Source organism: Branchiostoma lanceolatum, chromosome 6 (assembly GCF_035083965.1).
Source record: "Branchiostoma lanceolatum isolate klBraLanc5 chromosome 6, klBraLanc5.hap2, whole genome shotgun sequence".
Lineage (NCBI taxonomy): Eukaryota > Metazoa > Chordata > Leptocardii > Amphioxiformes > Branchiostomatidae > Branchiostoma > Branchiostoma lanceolatum.
This window is the reverse complement of record NC_089727.1, coordinates 16,403,257-16,418,838: the sequence shown is the minus strand read 5'-3', so window position 1 is coordinate 16,418,838 and position 15,582 is coordinate 16,403,257. Positions and strand designations below refer to the sequence as shown.

General features: G+C 41.8%; 2 protein-coding genes across 2 annotated transcripts; both read left to right on the top strand.

Annotated features, from left to right (window-relative positions):
* The first annotated feature begins 176 nt into the window (after positions 1 to 176).
* Positions 177 to 7,739, top strand: LOC136437500 (adhesion G-protein coupled receptor D1-like). The gene is made up of 13 exons (XM_066432118.1): positions 177 to 281; positions 691 to 755; positions 957 to 1,071; positions 1,698 to 1,801; positions 2,049 to 2,151; positions 2,686 to 2,778; positions 3,157 to 3,284; positions 3,824 to 3,890; positions 4,037 to 4,122; positions 4,455 to 4,581; positions 5,035 to 5,076; positions 7,047 to 7,199; positions 7,659 to 7,739. The coding sequence occupies exons 1-13, from the start codon at positions 201 to 203 to the stop codon at positions 7,665 to 7,667; spliced, it is 1,173 nt and encodes a 390-aa protein (XP_066288215.1). The 5' UTR covers positions 177 to 200; the 3' UTR covers positions 7,668 to 7,739.
* A 1,817-nt stretch (positions 7,740 to 9,556) lies between these two features.
* On the top strand, positions 9,557 to 13,639 carry LOC136437499 (tumor necrosis factor receptor superfamily member 1B-like). The gene is made up of 4 exons (XM_066432117.1): positions 9,557 to 9,726; positions 11,383 to 11,734; positions 12,085 to 12,276; positions 12,625 to 13,639. Exons 1-4 carry the CDS (start codon positions 9,679 to 9,681, stop codon positions 13,098 to 13,100), a joined length of 1,068 nt encoding a protein of 355 aa, XP_066288214.1. The 5' UTR covers positions 9,557 to 9,678; the 3' UTR covers positions 13,101 to 13,639.
* The last annotated feature ends 1,943 nt before the right edge of the window (positions 13,640 to 15,582 follow it).

The window sequence follows — 15,582 nt, the reverse complement described above, 5'->3', positions numbered from 1 at the left end:
AGTCTCAATTTTGCTTTATCTAACTGCTTATAAATCACGTATTTAGTGCCCTATTATGTTCTCATGGCTGATATCTGGTCGTTGTTGCTATTATGTACAATGTATACTGAATGTCTTGCATACTTTTGCTCAGTCTAGGAAATAGAATATAGAATTCTTTTATATCTTCCAGTGTTTTCAGCAACGGCACTGTGAAGACCATGGTCCTATCCTCGTCGGTGTATCCACGAATTAAACAGAGCTTCTCCGAACCGATCAAGATTAAGTTTCTCCACGAAGAGGTAAAGAAACATGTCAACCAATGGGGTCGCTTACTCTTCTTCACAACTTCAAAACGAGATATTTCCAAATTTCCCGTAATCTGATTGATTGATGGCGTAGACACGTCTTTTAGACAGACAATGAAAATATACTTAAGCGTTAAAGTCAACGAAATTGGTCCTAACAATGTGAGCCTGCTTTTAGCGCATTCAATTCAATGCTAAGATAAAGCAATTTATAACAAGAAATGCTAGCTATGTAGTGTAGCGTAGCGTAGCATAGCGTAGCGTAGGGTAGTGTAGTGTAGTGTAGTGTAGTGTGGTGTATACGTAGTGTAGTGTTGTGAGACCTTACACGCCAATGCTTTACATCGGCTATAAACACATCTTCAAAGACATTGTGCCTCTATCTGTGCATTTAATACTACAGATACCTGCGGACACATACAGTCGGCGATGTGCATTTATCAACGATGGTGGGGACGCAAATGAAGGGTAAGGCACTACGATATTATATGTTATGACTTCAATTCATTCTGAAGACCATGTCGTATGTGAACACTTTATAAAACTAGTCCAGAAAACGACTATAGTGATTAGCGTAAAATCTAAGTGTATTCAACTGCTCTTCGTGTTCCTATCATACTTTATACCTTGTACAGGTCTTGTGCAATAAAGTTATCTGTATATTTCAAGGAACCAGTGGAGTACAGAGGGATGTGAAGTGGAAGAGTCCACTGACACCTGCACCATCTGCAGCTGCAACCACCTGACCAGCTTCGCCATCCTCATGCAACCTGTGGACCTGGACGTACGTTTACAAACGGTTTTATTTAAAACCAACTTCGGCACAAGTCTCAGTATATAGCACCAAGGACATTGAAATAACCAATAGATGTTGTTTTCAGCACCAAGGACATTGACATAACCAATAGATGTTGTTTTCAGCACCAAGGACATTGACATAACCAATAGATGTTGTTTTCTGCACCAAGGACATTGACATAACCAAAAGATGTTGTTTTCAGCACAAAGGACATGGACACAGCCAATAGATGTAGTTTTCAGCACCAAGGACATTGACATAATCAATAGATGTTGTTTTCTGCACCAAGGACATTGACATAACCAATAGATGTTGTTTTCTGCACCAAGGACATGGACACAGCCAATAGATGTTGTTTTCTGCACCAAGGACATTGACATAACCAATAGATGTTGTTTTCTGCACCAAGGACATTGACATAACCAATAGATGTTGTTTTCAGCACCAAGGACATTGACATAACCAATAGATGTTGTTTTCTGCACCAAGGACATTGGCACAGCCAATAGGTGTTGTTTTCTGCATATGTCTTTTACATCATGTGATATATGTGTAAACTCAAGAAAGTGTCAGAATGACTCCTAAGATTAGAAATTATTGTTGTTCCGCAGTTAACGGACGACCAAGAGGGGGCGCTGTGGTACATCACCCTGGTTGGATCTTCTATCTCATTGTTGTCTCTTGCGACGACAATTTTCCTGCTTCTTTTCTTTGGGTAAGGTAGCAATTGTACTTACACTATCTAGCCTTGTAACCTACCCATTTAAGATAAACAAATTAATGTGTGATAACTTGTCTTTCTGTGCTATGCTTTGGCCGTCGGTGTTTGGTCTTTGTGTATGGAATAGAAAGTTAATCGAACTAATTTCATCTTGGCTCGATTACTGCGTTTTAATTGACTGATAATGCTGATTGCGAAGAAGTTTCGTTAGTACAGTTTACTGTAGTTAGAATCATTTCAGTTGCTGGAAGACCGAGCGATCGTTCCTCCTGATGAATCTTGTCCTGGCCCTAATGGCAGCTCAGGTCACATTCCTGGCGGGAATCAACGCAACGAGCAACCAGGTATGTACAGTAAACGTGCACTGAAGAAGTAATTTTGTCATCATGGACACAGCGTTCCTTTATTTCGCACCATTAAGTAAAGGCTATGCTACACAGGCAGTGTTAAAACGTTGATGATAGCCAGATGAGCCATGAAGTGTTTGCCAGGCCAAGATGCAAACGTTCTGTTATCAGGAAAGGCTATCTGTAATGATAGATAACAATGACAATGAATTTTATTGCATATTCATGCCCAGTATGAATGTATTTCATCTTCTATACAATCATTGTCACAGAAATTACACATTCTGTTATTTGGTGGAGTCTGGTTGCCCCTACGTACCAACTTCAATTGGCAATGAATGATCGCTGATCCTTAGTTTAGTCATGGATCGGCGATAGTTAGAATTTTGTATATCTAGATATTTTTCTTTGACATGATTCAAATGTAAACTTGATCGGATCACGACCGGATAAACACTGCCGTTGCCATGATTCTCTAGACTCTGGACACTAATTGATATATTTCGTTTCTTTCTTTCTTCCTGTACCTAGACAACATGCCGAGCCGTTGCCATTCTGATCCACTACTTCTTCCTGGCTTCTTTCTTCTGGATGATGGCCCATGGCATCCAACTCTTCTTCAAGGTAAGTTTCTTAAACATAACAAATAAGAACATCTTCAGAAACCAACCCAAACGAAATATTGATTTCACCGCCAAGGAAATTAACGTAGCCAAAAGATTTTGCTTCGGCTCCAGGAACATGGGCATAACCAAATCATGTTATTCCCAGCACAAGGAACATGGACATAACCAAAAGATGTTGTTTTCAGCACAAAGGACATGGCCATTACCCCTACATGTTGTTTTTCGCACCAAGGACATTGGCATAACCAATAGATGTTGTTTTCAGCACCAAGGACATGGACACATACCTATTGAACAAGAAAACAGTCAGTGCGGTACCTTAGATGGAGCTAGCTAGGACGAACGTATGGTTTAAGATGTTGTCACGATTTCCCAGGTCAAAAGCGTGTTCTCCGCCACACGTGACCGCCGAGTGGAGTTCTTTCTGTTCGGCTGGATCAACCCCGGCGCCATTGTCATCGTGACGTCAGGGGTCAAGCCGGACGGCTACGAGATCGAGAAGTAGTGAGTACAAATTAAACAGCACCTCATATCAAACAATAGCTCGATGTCTGTCAAAGGAAAATGGTTGATTTAGAGATGCTTGTACTTACTTGTACTTGATTAGGTCTCCTCATCATCTGAGTGGCCTGCGTCAAGGCTTCGTCTTTTACGTCTCGCTACCAATCTCCGCCATTCTACTCTGTTCTGGGCCATCTTGCTTAAGTCTGTCAGCCTCAGGTTGTTTTCCCCAGCAGTCAGTCTTACGTCATCAAAACACAGTCCAGCAATGTTTTCCTGGGTCTGCTTCTGGACCTCTTCCCGAAGTTAGGAGTCCAGTCCAGGAGGAATCTGGGAAGCCGTTCCTTTGGCATTCGCAGGATGTGACCAAGCCATCGAATCCTGTTTGCAGCCACGACTGCTTCAACACACGTTGCCCCTGTCTGAACAAGGACAGAGATGCTTGACTCGACAAAAATAGTAACCTATTCCAAACTATCAGTCGTTTTAGCATGTATGCCATGAAACATGCACATAAATATGCCATTTTTACTGTGTTCCAGCTGCTGGTTGTCGACAGATGATGGGATGGTTTATGCTTTCATTGGACCAGTGCTGTTTATCGTGGTGGTGAGTACTCAATCATGAATATAGTCCATTCAAGCATTCACCCATATATTACAAGACTGTTCTTTTAAGCTTTTTATCAGTACAAACGCTTCATCATTTGACTGTTTTGCTTTTTTTCAACTTGGTTTTGTTTGTCTCTTGAATAGGTCAACTTCTTCATCCTATTTTTCGTCATCAAGACCTTCATGTCCATCAAGGCCAACTGCAAGAAGTCGGACATCCAGAAGACCAAGTATGATTCTATAACATCATATTATTATATCATTTGTAATCCGTCCTATTTAGAGAGCTGTATCACCACACCTGGTTCTCGTATCAGGAAACAGGACCCATATACTGTTGACATTCCGTAAATCTACGAAGTTATATCTAATTGTTAAAACGTCCATCGTTTAATGAAAGTAAACAGAATTGTTGCTTGTGTTCGATTTAGTTGTATCCACCTGGTAAAAATCTGCCCCTGTCGATGTAGCAGTCGCTAATATTGTTTTCTAATCATGATATACAAGTTTCGAATGAACGTGAACTTGACGGTTTTTTTGTTGTTGTTGCTGTTGATTACAGGGCAGGGATCCGTGCATGCGCAGTGCTGATGCCCCTGCTGGGAGTGACGTGGTTGGTGGGTGTGATAGCGGTAGACCAGACCACGGTGCCGTTTCAGTACATCTTCGCCGCCGTCAACTCCACACAGGTGGGCAGGGGGGTGTTTTAGGCGTGTTTTAGTAATGCTACGGTCACATTTCCAAGCCGGGGCCCGGCCGGGCTGTTTGAGAAAACAAAGAATAAAAGACGCATATCAAGGATATACATAACATATGGTAAGGAATAATTATTCAACAGTTTTGTGTGTTTTGTTGTCTTTTATGTAATAGTTTTCGTTCCCACAAGCTGCCCGGCCGGGCCCCGGGTTGGAAATGTGACCCTAGCATAAGATGGCGTGGGGGGAGGGGTCGAACAAATACTAGAAATTCAACAGTGGAAAATTACACAGCACTTAAGGAGTATAGATAAAGCATTTATCACTCTGGTAGTAAGTTATCGTTCCACCCCCGATTATTTTTGGTTCATCGCCAAGGTGTGCGTGTCATTGTAAACGTCGAGGAGAAATGTACTAAAATGGATCCTTTTCTTCTTTCACCACAAGGGCCTGTTCATCTTCATATTCCACGGACTGCAAAACGAAGATGTAAGTAGCACTGCATTTAGTATCACCAAACAATTATTATACATAACTAGAGTTCCACGAACACATTATCTTCGCCAAATAATCAAGGCTTATTATGGAGAGTGATTGATATTTACGTGCTTATCACCCACTGCAAATTTGATCATGCGCCATACCATTTGGAAGTTATGATGGGGCGAATGACTCCAGTCTAGATGGGGTTAAAAAGCATTTGGTGGTACAGGACTAGTATATGTGTACAGTGTGCTGGTACAAATGTATATGTTATAACTGGTCATGAAAAAATATGAATATGATTATATGGGCCACAAAGGTTCGATATTGCAGTGTTTTAAGTTGAAAGTGATGATAAAATGGTTCAGTCAATATATATGAATAGAATAAATCTTTATTCCATATCATACACATTTTGAAAGACATAGTACATGTGCATGGGACTTTTCCGCACCTAGCAGTGGTGCAGTTTTGGTACAGTGTACTCTCCAAGCAGAGGAGTTGGTCTGGCTGGTTTTGACGTGTTTTTAGGTGTTTTTGTCAGGTTTTCTATTTTGTCCCCTTTTCATTATGTCGCCAATCGTGGTGAACAAAAATGCCTAAACTGAACGCGTTAAAAACCAGCAGGACCCACAACTCTGCTTGGAGGATAGTTTATCTATTTGACCTACATGTACGTTTATGCAAGGCCATCTGGTTACATGACCTGACAGTCCCATGTCCGATTATGAAATGCAGTGGGTTAACAAACTTTCCTTTCTAATTATGCAAATTAGCTCCTGATTTGCATTATTTGTCATTGATTATGTAAAGCACCATCTGAGCTCTGTAAATACCAAATATCACGACGATCTGTCGACCCCTTCTCAAGTTATTCATGTCCGAATGTCAAAACAAAAACACCCACTGCAGTTCTTAACAAGCCGCTAGGGGGCCCAAATTTACAGAACTTACTTTCTGTGGCATGAACTATCTACCACACAAAAATCATGACCATAGCACTTTCAAAAAATATGCCTCCAAATTTTGAAGCTCTGTTGCAGTACCTTAGGTGCCCGCTAGAAGGCCCATTATCGAACTCGACCTTCCTTTCTGTAAACCCTACCCATCTACTAGATATCATACAGATCCATCAACAGCTTCTTAAGTTATGCTGGCGACATACAAATACACATCCACACAAAGCCCGTTGCAGTACCGACGGAAAATACAAGGGGAACCATTTTTGAACTCGACCTCCGTTTTCACAACATCTACACACCTACAAAAGTCATGAAGATCCATCAACGTTTCCGTCACTTTTTTTGCCTACATACAAACACAAAAAATGCAAAGTCCGCTGCAGTACTGTTGAAAAATGCAAGGTAAACCATTTTTGAACTTGACCTTCCTTTGCACAACCACTACACACCTACCGAAAATCATAAAGATTCATTGAAGCTTTCTTGAGTTATACTCCTGACATACATTCAGACCCACCCAACAGATTTTTCAACCGAAAACATAATCTTCTCCGAGTACAAGTACTCGGCGAAGATAATCATACACCCCAGAATGATTCGGACTCCATATTTGCATACAAAAAATGCTAATATCATATTCTTTACATATTCTTTATCAGTTAGAATACCAAAGCTATGTATCAGCTAGACTCTACCAGCCTCTGCGGGTTGCTGGGAAAATAGTAGAAACTGGCCAAATAGAGTCAACTGTATGAAGGGGTCGGCTATGGAGATAGGGTCCAGTATTGCAACCCTGGAGACTGTCTTATCCCGGTGCCTTCTTTGATCGGCACTTATCACTATCTATATGTTATCCTCCATGGCCAAAGTCCCCCGGCAAATGTTCTCTCTATAGCCGACGCGGTTAGTCTGGTCAAGGAGGTTTAATCAAGTTGATTAAACCTCCTTGGTCTGGTAGAGACTATGTATTAGTATTGATGATTCAACTCGCGTTCCTTGCCTGTTCGTCACCAGGTGAAAGAGTCAGTCCGGCGGTACCGTAGTCGCACCAAAGTGTCGTCCCTGCGTACCGACTCGAGTCACTCCGGGCTCAATGCCAAGCTGATCGGGAAAAACAACCAGACAAACCTGACTAATATGCCGTCACCGAAGACTCAACATGTCGGCGTAAGTGTTTTTTTTTTTTACAAACGAAACGTAGCGTGCATAGTCCAGGGGTTAGCGATATTGCCTCTGGATCTAGAAGCCCCGGGTTCGATCTCGGCTGTGTCGCTCACCCGACATGCACCCTACCGGAAAGGATCGCAGTCTCTATGGCAGGACGTTAAGACGTGGTCCATTGTTCATTGTGATTGTCGAAAAGAGCAAGGGGAATTTCCCCGGTACACTGAACCTGTAAATACTGTATATAGCGTCTGTCTTCTCTGTCACGACCAGTGGTTCATTGAGTTCATTTGAGCTAAACTGGTTCGAGATCACTTTCCTTACTTTCCTTTTTCTTTTTAGTATTGACAACACAATAGATTCAGTCTTTATGACGTCATCAGTGGATGTTAAGAGATAAATGTGAAAGTGCAATGATAAAAACGTAGCGTTGATTTGTCTCTAATTCTGTTTTGTTTCCAGATAAAGTAAACATCACACCCTTCCTACGAAAGCAAAGAGAACGTAACATCTGATGACAAAGATGTCTCCTGGAAAGAAACCAGTCAGGGAAACGTGCAATTATAAATAAAGCCCCCCTCTCACTGGACCCGCGGCACGCTGGCGGCGTCGCTGCGGCCGATCGAATTGACCAAGCATTCAACGAATTTCATCGACAAAAAACTAACCTTTTTAAGCTCTGTGTGTTTTGTTGTCTTTTTGGTCATACTTGTACGTTTTGAATGATATTCCCATTTTAAAGTCAAGGGTAACACAAATCCAGTTTAGGACGCAACGACGCCGCCAGCGTGCCGCGGGTTCAGTGAGAGGGGGGCTTAAGGGAAAACAAGTTTCTCTGTAGGAGCTGCCGAAGTGTGAATGTGTGGGTGGATATGCCTCGTGTACATTGAGGTACACCCCGGGTATCCCGTGTGAACCTGACCTCAATCTTAGCAAATAAATCTATTGTTTATCTGACTGTTTATTAATTTATCCATCAAAACGTTGCGCTCATAGCAGAATTGTGTCAGATGTCGCGTGTGTTCAAGATACGACAAGTGCGTTGACTCGTTTACTTTCGATATTGGTAAGTAAAGTGAAAGCTAACCCGAAAAGACCTAGGCTATGTTCTAAAAATACATTACAAGCTAAAGTGGTCATGCACAGCTACAGCCGGCTAATTTTATCATTAAGATATGATGTATGTCTTTATAAATTTCACGACATCCTATGTAGTTTACTTACGTGTTTGTTAACTTTGAAGCATTGATAATTTGGGTTATGATATCATCTTCATCATGTAACGTATATCATTCCATCATGGTATGAAAAGTGACCATACACTGATTTGAAATCGTTATCAGTCATGTGCGCTGACTAAATGGTCAGAGTTGTCATGGATCATGTTTTAGAATTTGTAAAACAATATAGCTTGAAATGCAGTGATGATAGACTGTTAGTCAAAGCGTAACAATTTGTAACGGTGATGGTTTGCATTGTATGCCAAAGCAAAAGAAGATGTCTTTGTTTTCACTTTCTATTTGTACTCTATATGTACTATATTTACTGCATGGTGTGCGGTAATATTTTCGTCGAACTAACAGAATAAAATGGATGGATTTCTAATGACGAGGATGGCTTGAGCTTTGGTCTATAGCACTCTGACTGACATGACTTGCTGAGGCGTATGAGAAGACAATCGATGTTCTGTTCTCATTAAGTGGGCGAAAGCTGGGCATGTCGTCAGACGCCTGGCATTCAACAAATGCACTACATATATACCCCTGCGTTTTAACACATGCGTCAGACTTTTGGCATTTGTCCACAAATGCACTACATATGTACCACTGGGAACTGAAAACGAGCCGAACTTGGGTTCGAACCAGACATTTGAAAACGCCTGGGGTAAAGTTTCAAGAGGAAATGATCGCCTTTCACCTCAATAGCAAGTTCACCAGTTCCTCACAAATACTTAGTACCAGCAGTATCTTTGTAACAAAAGCATTTTGTGTGCTTTTACTTCTGTAAAAATAGTTAAACCCTTACAAGATTCAATACTAGCAACAACTGACGTCGTGCTATTTCCTGGAGACTTGAAGCAAAGTCCATATACCTACCGCCCCCATATAGTATGCATTAAAATGCGCCAAGGATTGATGGCTTACATGCATTATTGTGTTGACATTCCCAATTAAGAAAAACAAGAACCAGACTTTGTTCATTCTTTCGACTCAGTGACCTAGGAACGATTGAGCTGACATTACACCATCATTGAATGATCATACGAATCCATTACTTCATGGTTCACGAACTTATTAATCCCTCAGGTGACCTTCGTTGAAATCATGGGTCACAGAACCGAGCAGGGATTGGTCGGTCGTGCACATTAAGCGCAGACAATGGGTTTTCCCCGAACGAAACTATATATACCAAGACCACAGACGTTAGGCGGTACATATGGACCGACGGTTACACGAGACACCACATTTCCTGCTGCTTGAGTATGAGGAAACGACTGGGCGCATCCAGCAGCGTCTTCAATCTGACAATGGTAAGTTTCGATGGGATCAACTGGTAACGCTAAACGCAAATTTGAGTAGGTTCTATCAATATGGCGGATTTCTCAGTATGTGTTTTATGGTTCTGGCCCAACACATACCAATCTTTCCTGATTGCAGCACTCAGCACTCATTGTATTCCTGTCCTGTGGCCATCATAAGGCCAGTATGCACCAAGGAAAGTTTCATATAGCGTAGTCTTTGGCTCACCTAAGTTTCGGAGCATTACTTATACCGACAGCATGAGCTAAGCATACACAAGTGGTGGGTAAAATAGTGATTGTTTTCTTTATCGTATTCCCCCTGCCCCAGCAATTTCGTTGTTATTGATGTGTCAACCAAGACTGAAATGAGGAAACATTTTAGCTGAAAGCAGACCATACAGAACGTTACTTATTCGGAAAAGGGAATAGGCTAGTTAAAAATAGCGCGGGAAAATTTCCCAACCGCCCACCTGTAGACCCCCGCCATTATCAAACAAAGACGTCGCGAAAGTGAAAGCGGAATACTTCAGTTCTTGCTGAGATTGCCGACTAACATAGGACTCGGAATGATAGAGAATAATTGTACTGACTGTTTGGACCGCAGCGTTTTGAAGGTGAACGCAGGAATGGGTTTTGGGCGCTTTGTTTTGATTTGACTGGCGGACCAAAACACTTCCTGGTCGGCCCACGAAGCCAATTTACCATGACGTAATGTACTACTAGTATTATGTCAGCACTATGTCACTAGGTAGCTAAGTTTGGAAATAGAGCATGACACGTGCGATTCTTTATGTGTACACGGAAGTGCATACCGTACATCTACATTCTCGAAGTACCAAGGCCGCTTGTACGGGTGTTTGTCCAATCTGCCCTTTGACCCCCCCCCCCCTTCATGGGGTGGTTGGGACACACTTACCGTGGTATGTTACTGTTTAGCCTTGTAACATACCATTATCGACACAGAGTTAGACAACTGGACGTAAACTCAGACAGTTTATCATTAGCTATTAACATAGGTGCATACTGATTACTAATACTAATGAAGAAAGTGTCTTCAATACCATTGGTTAGGGGGCGGGGCAGCACCAGGAAGAGGGGACATTGTGAAAATGAGAGAACAATTGTACCAAGGGTTTGATTGAAATGAAGAAGTATGAACGAGTTTGAATGAAAAGCTTACATAAAAAAAATCAGAAAAGATTTCACTTTCATATGTATGATCCTGTGTGCTGCAGAAGTCATTGATTGTTCAGTATGGCTCCATGAAATACTAGAATGGTTCATTGTTCTCGTTGATCAAAATGAAGAAAAACAGAAATACCAAAACTTTGGCATTCTTGTCCAATTTCACATGATTTGTTGACTAAATAATGTATGATAAATTCCAACGTGGAGTTTTATTGCCTACGTATACTGAATGGAAAATACGTCACGTTTCATCAAGTCCATCTCAACTTATATTTCTAACATCACAAAGAGACGAGAAGCCGAACCTATGAATAAGAGTAGTTTTCGAACCATTGTTTTAGATTAGTATTAGAAATCCTGTATGGATGTTACCATGTATTTTGTATGCCTGTACTTAGCCCGTGATAGGGCATGAATGTACAATAAAGGTTATTATCATTATTATTATCATTATCAATCTAGCCTTGAACATTTCAGCTTGTGATCCTGATATTCCTGGTCATCAACATTGTGCCCGCCAAATGTCTGACGACACATGCTACACCAAACATCGAGTGTCGAGGTCACAGTCGGAAGTACAAAACACTCGACCCGGACGGGAACCCTGTCTGCGTACCCTGCTCCTCCTGTTCCCCTGGCTACGGGGTCCTGAGGCCGTGCACTGAGTACCAGGACACCGTGTGTGAGGCCTGCGAGCCGGGGAAGACCTTCTCTGGGACTGACAGTACCTGGAGGCGGTGCGAATCGTGCGTCAAATGTGCTACCCATGAACTGAGGAGGCGAGAGTGCACTCCCACAAGGAATGGGAGATGCGGGTCCTGTGAAACAGGTGTGACATCTTAAGTTATAGAAACTTCTTGTAGACATTCATTCCATTTTAGGATCTTCGCTAGCGCTATAGAGAGATGAGTTAGGCTGTCAAACTATGAAAAAACACGTATATACGTTAACATTAACTCTTGTCAAACAATTTGTTGACTGACATCGGAGACCTTTTGTTTCGAAACTTATTAATAAGTGCTTTTACGGAAACTCGAGCTCGGCGAAAAATTTGTGAAAGGAGAAAAATAGACTGGCCAATTTTTTGCATAAGCTGTAATAGGTAACCTTGAGTGGTTATCTATGCAGTATTCAGGCTTTTGTGCTATTCGATAAACTAAGATCGGTTAAACCTTGTAGGTTGGTTTCACAACGACATAACTGGAGACTGTGACGTGTGCTCCTGGTGTTACCCTGAGTACCCGGCTATCACGGACTTCGTGAGTGCGTGTAACGTGACAGGAGTGACTCCGGGGTTCCAGTGTGCGCCGATACTGGACGCCCCCTACCCTCCTCCACTGCATGTAACAACGGAGACTAGTCATAGGACAGGTTAGGACTCCTCCTACTCTTACTCCGGAGCAGTGATGCACTTCTTCTTTTACTCCGGAGCAACAACACGCGAACTCGTGGTTCTTCAGTTTAAGGACGTGATGTCATCTTATATCAAAGCCCTGCAAGGATAAGGGGGGGGGGGGTAAGAAGGGCAAAGTATATCTTATGAAATGTAACCTTTAATCTTAAACTTGATAATCTTAGAATTATGAATGATATTGTAGGCAGCGAAACTATGTTGCTTGCTGGAATTCGGAGGTCACGAAAAATGTATTTCATATATGTATGTTGAATTAATTTCATACAATCATTGACATTGTAATCATGTTTTTCTCTAAATACTAGTAGAGGCTCTAGACCATCACCACCTGATTGGGTACGTGGGTGAAGAAGACCACTCTCTTGGAGCCAATGAGGAACTAGAAAAGTCGACACACTGTACACCGACTGAATCTCCATCATTCGCCAAAGACATCACCACTCAACATCTTATCGATTCGGTGCGCATGCTCACGAGGCAAGCGTCTCTAGCGCCTCAGGCGTCCAATAGACGGCTGTCTGGTCAGTTCGGCGAAGATCATAAGATCACAGGCCCTTCCGCCTTCCATGTTGGCGCTATTGTTGGCATTGCTGTAGCAGTTTCCACCTTAATGATCATTATTTTAGTCTATTCTATCAAGCGTCGGGCAAGAGCTTGTCTTCTTGAAGGAAATGAAAGTTTGATAGAGCTACCGATGTCTGAGAGTCCGACGGACAAAACGCCTTTGGTAGAGAACCATGACGACGTGGCTTTTCAAAATATAATATCGACTATCATTTGATAACTGACAAAGTCAGTTACATTTACCTACAGAATTGTATCGCAATTGAAACGATGCAGAAAATAATCCCATCACGGTGGATTCAGTTTGGTCTACTGCAATGTAATCTAAATTAGTACATGTACACGTAGCTTTAACTTCATGTAGCTTCAACTTCATGTATTCGAAACTTTCGGAAGAAAGTTGAATGAAAATGTCAAATGACATTCACCGATATATAGTATTTTATCAATAAAGTACATAGCGACTCGGTGAAATGTAGTCGATGACAGAATACCAAAATGCATTAAGCAAAATATTACACATAGAATTTGTCGCTATTATCATAAGATTATTTTTGTAAAATGCTTTATTTGTGGTATTGTCTTGGGTGTGGCCATCTTTGTAACTGTACCTATATTTATTTCGGTTCTGGGGCTTTGCAGCTTCCTACACATGTGAACGGTTGGCGTCCTTAAGCTTGTAGAAATGTAGGCTGCCAATCCAGCCACTCCTACGCCATGTATACATCAGAACAATAAACAACTTATCTTTCCGAATTGGCCAGACTTTTTCTTTACATGGTATGATTACAGCCATAATGTACCTTACTAGAGGATGACTATTTTTGCCTTTACTTTTACGTTTTCTAGTCCGACCACACAAAACCTCAAATCACCAGCAGTCCAACTGACCGAACTTTCACTCAAATCGCTGCTGTCTGTTGTGAATAATTAAGGTACCATTACTTTTGCTAGAGCTTATAATGCCGGAACATTGACAAAATACACATAAAGGGCAAGAAGAAGACAGAGCATTATATGTGTGTTAGAATATTCGGACGTATCTTATAAAATACGACAATAAAAAAACATCAACGACAGTATCATTTTCAAGCCCGGGCAAGGTCTATACAATGTCTAGGCATGCGCAGAAGTACGCATGCCTGAAACAGTCGGGAAGTCCCTGTACGTTGCCTTAGTTTCGAATGACTGTATTTGTCTATCCATGTAAGGTATAAATAGAAGGGGCGTGCTGTGCAACCCTGCGGCATTTCCTCGTTCGACATGTGAGGGGGCAAGAGGAAAAGGCATCATGGAGGAAAAGTGCCTCTCCTTGTGCTTTGTGGTAAGCATACTCCGCTTGTGAGGTGGATTGTCGTCCCCTACAACAGTGTATTTGGAACCTGATAGGGTTAACGTTAACAGTAACAAAAACGACCGCGGGCATGTCACTGGTCGTTGTGTTTTGGCGGGAACTTTCTTCTAGAATGTATACAGCATAACACAGAGTTCCATGTGCCTATAGGCTATACTATGTGTCTAGGTCCTTAGCTAGGACGGATATACTTTGCACACTATGGCTAATTAGATAAGCAACCTCGTGTATTATGACGAGAAAAATGGCGGCTCCGGCGATGAACTTGCAGGACCACTTAGCTCGTCGTCACTACTCTCCAAGCAGAGGTTGGGGTTCGGCTTGTTTTTGACCTCTTTTTATGCGTTTTTGTCGGGGGTTCTATTTTGTCACGGTTTCTTTCGACCGGTGTTGGTGGCCGACATAAACTGTGACAAAAGCCCGACAAAAGCGGCTAAAAAGACGTTAAAAACAAGCCGAAACCAACCTCTGCTTGGAGAGTACGTTGTCACGGTTAACTTGGGCTACTGCACTTCCTTGAGTCCATGTAACATGCAAGGATCCTGAAATAATGGTTACCTGAGTAGCAAAAGGAGGTAATATCAGCTTTCATATTCGAGCCACTATTTACATTTGCCACATGAACAGGAAACGTTCCACGTTGGCGCCCATGTTTGTTCTGCTACGGTGATCGATAGCCCCAGGTAAACAAAAGAGTACGTCGGAAAAGCTACGTAGACGTGGTTTAAGACAACCATGTATTGTGTATACGCACCGTGAGAGAAACGCAAATTACAGGTTTTCCAGTGACCTTCCGTTTGTGGACTCAATTATAGAAGGAAGTCTGAATTTTGACAAGATATCGTTACAGCTTACTGGTCTTCATAGCCCCATAAAGTACATATAATGATATATGTCATAGATGATATGCAATGTGACAATGGGTTCTATGCTTTGCTAGCGTTAATCGTTAAAGGGAACGTTCGGAAAACCATTAACATTTTACTTATAGATCATAGACTGTTAGAGAGTGATTTTTGTTTTCATTATTCATTTCGGGTACCGGTGTTTATCCATTTGCGTGTTTATAATGCCACCATATTTGGTCACAACATGGTTACAGTTGCTGGGTTCGTTTTACAGTGTTTAATCTAAAGGTCACAAACATAAAGGCCTTAAGGATGTGGGTTATAGACGACGTGAATAATGAAAGTCGTATCCAGTTTCGGTCACGTGTTACATACGCACTAATACTTTTCATGGTATTAGGATGCTATACCAATGTTACAAGACTTACAAAGGTCTACTTAGAAAACTACCGTGGCCGACAAGCACAAATTTTGGAGGCATCTTGCCACCGACATGC

What these genes read in the sequence shown, in the direction of transcription:
- LOC136437500 (XM_066432118.1), top strand. Translation starts at nt 201, where the DNA reads ATGGTCCTATCCTCGTCGGTGTATCCACGAATTAAACAGAGCTTCTCC. An exon ending in TTAAGTTTCTCCACGAAGAG is followed by an intron (nt 282 to 690) that starts GTAAAGAAACAT and finishes TTAATACTACAG; the next exon opens with ATACCTGCGGACACATACAG. An exon ending in TCAACGCAACGAGCAACCAG is followed by an intron (nt 2,152 to 2,685) that starts GTATGTACAGTA and finishes TCCTGTACCTAG; the next exon opens with ACAACATGCCGAGCCGTTGC.
- LOC136437499 (XM_066432117.1), top strand. Translation starts at nt 9,679, where the DNA reads ATGAGGAAACGACTGGGCGCATCCAGCAGCGTCTTCAATCTGACAATG. An exon ending in GCGTCTTCAATCTGACAATG is followed by an intron (nt 9,727 to 11,382) that starts GTAAGTTTCGAT and finishes TGAACATTTCAG; the next exon opens with CTTGTGATCCTGATATTCCT. An exon ending in GGAGACTAGTCATAGGACAG is followed by an intron (nt 12,277 to 12,624) that starts GTTAGGACTCCT and finishes TCTAAATACTAG; the next exon opens with TAGAGGCTCTAGACCATCAC.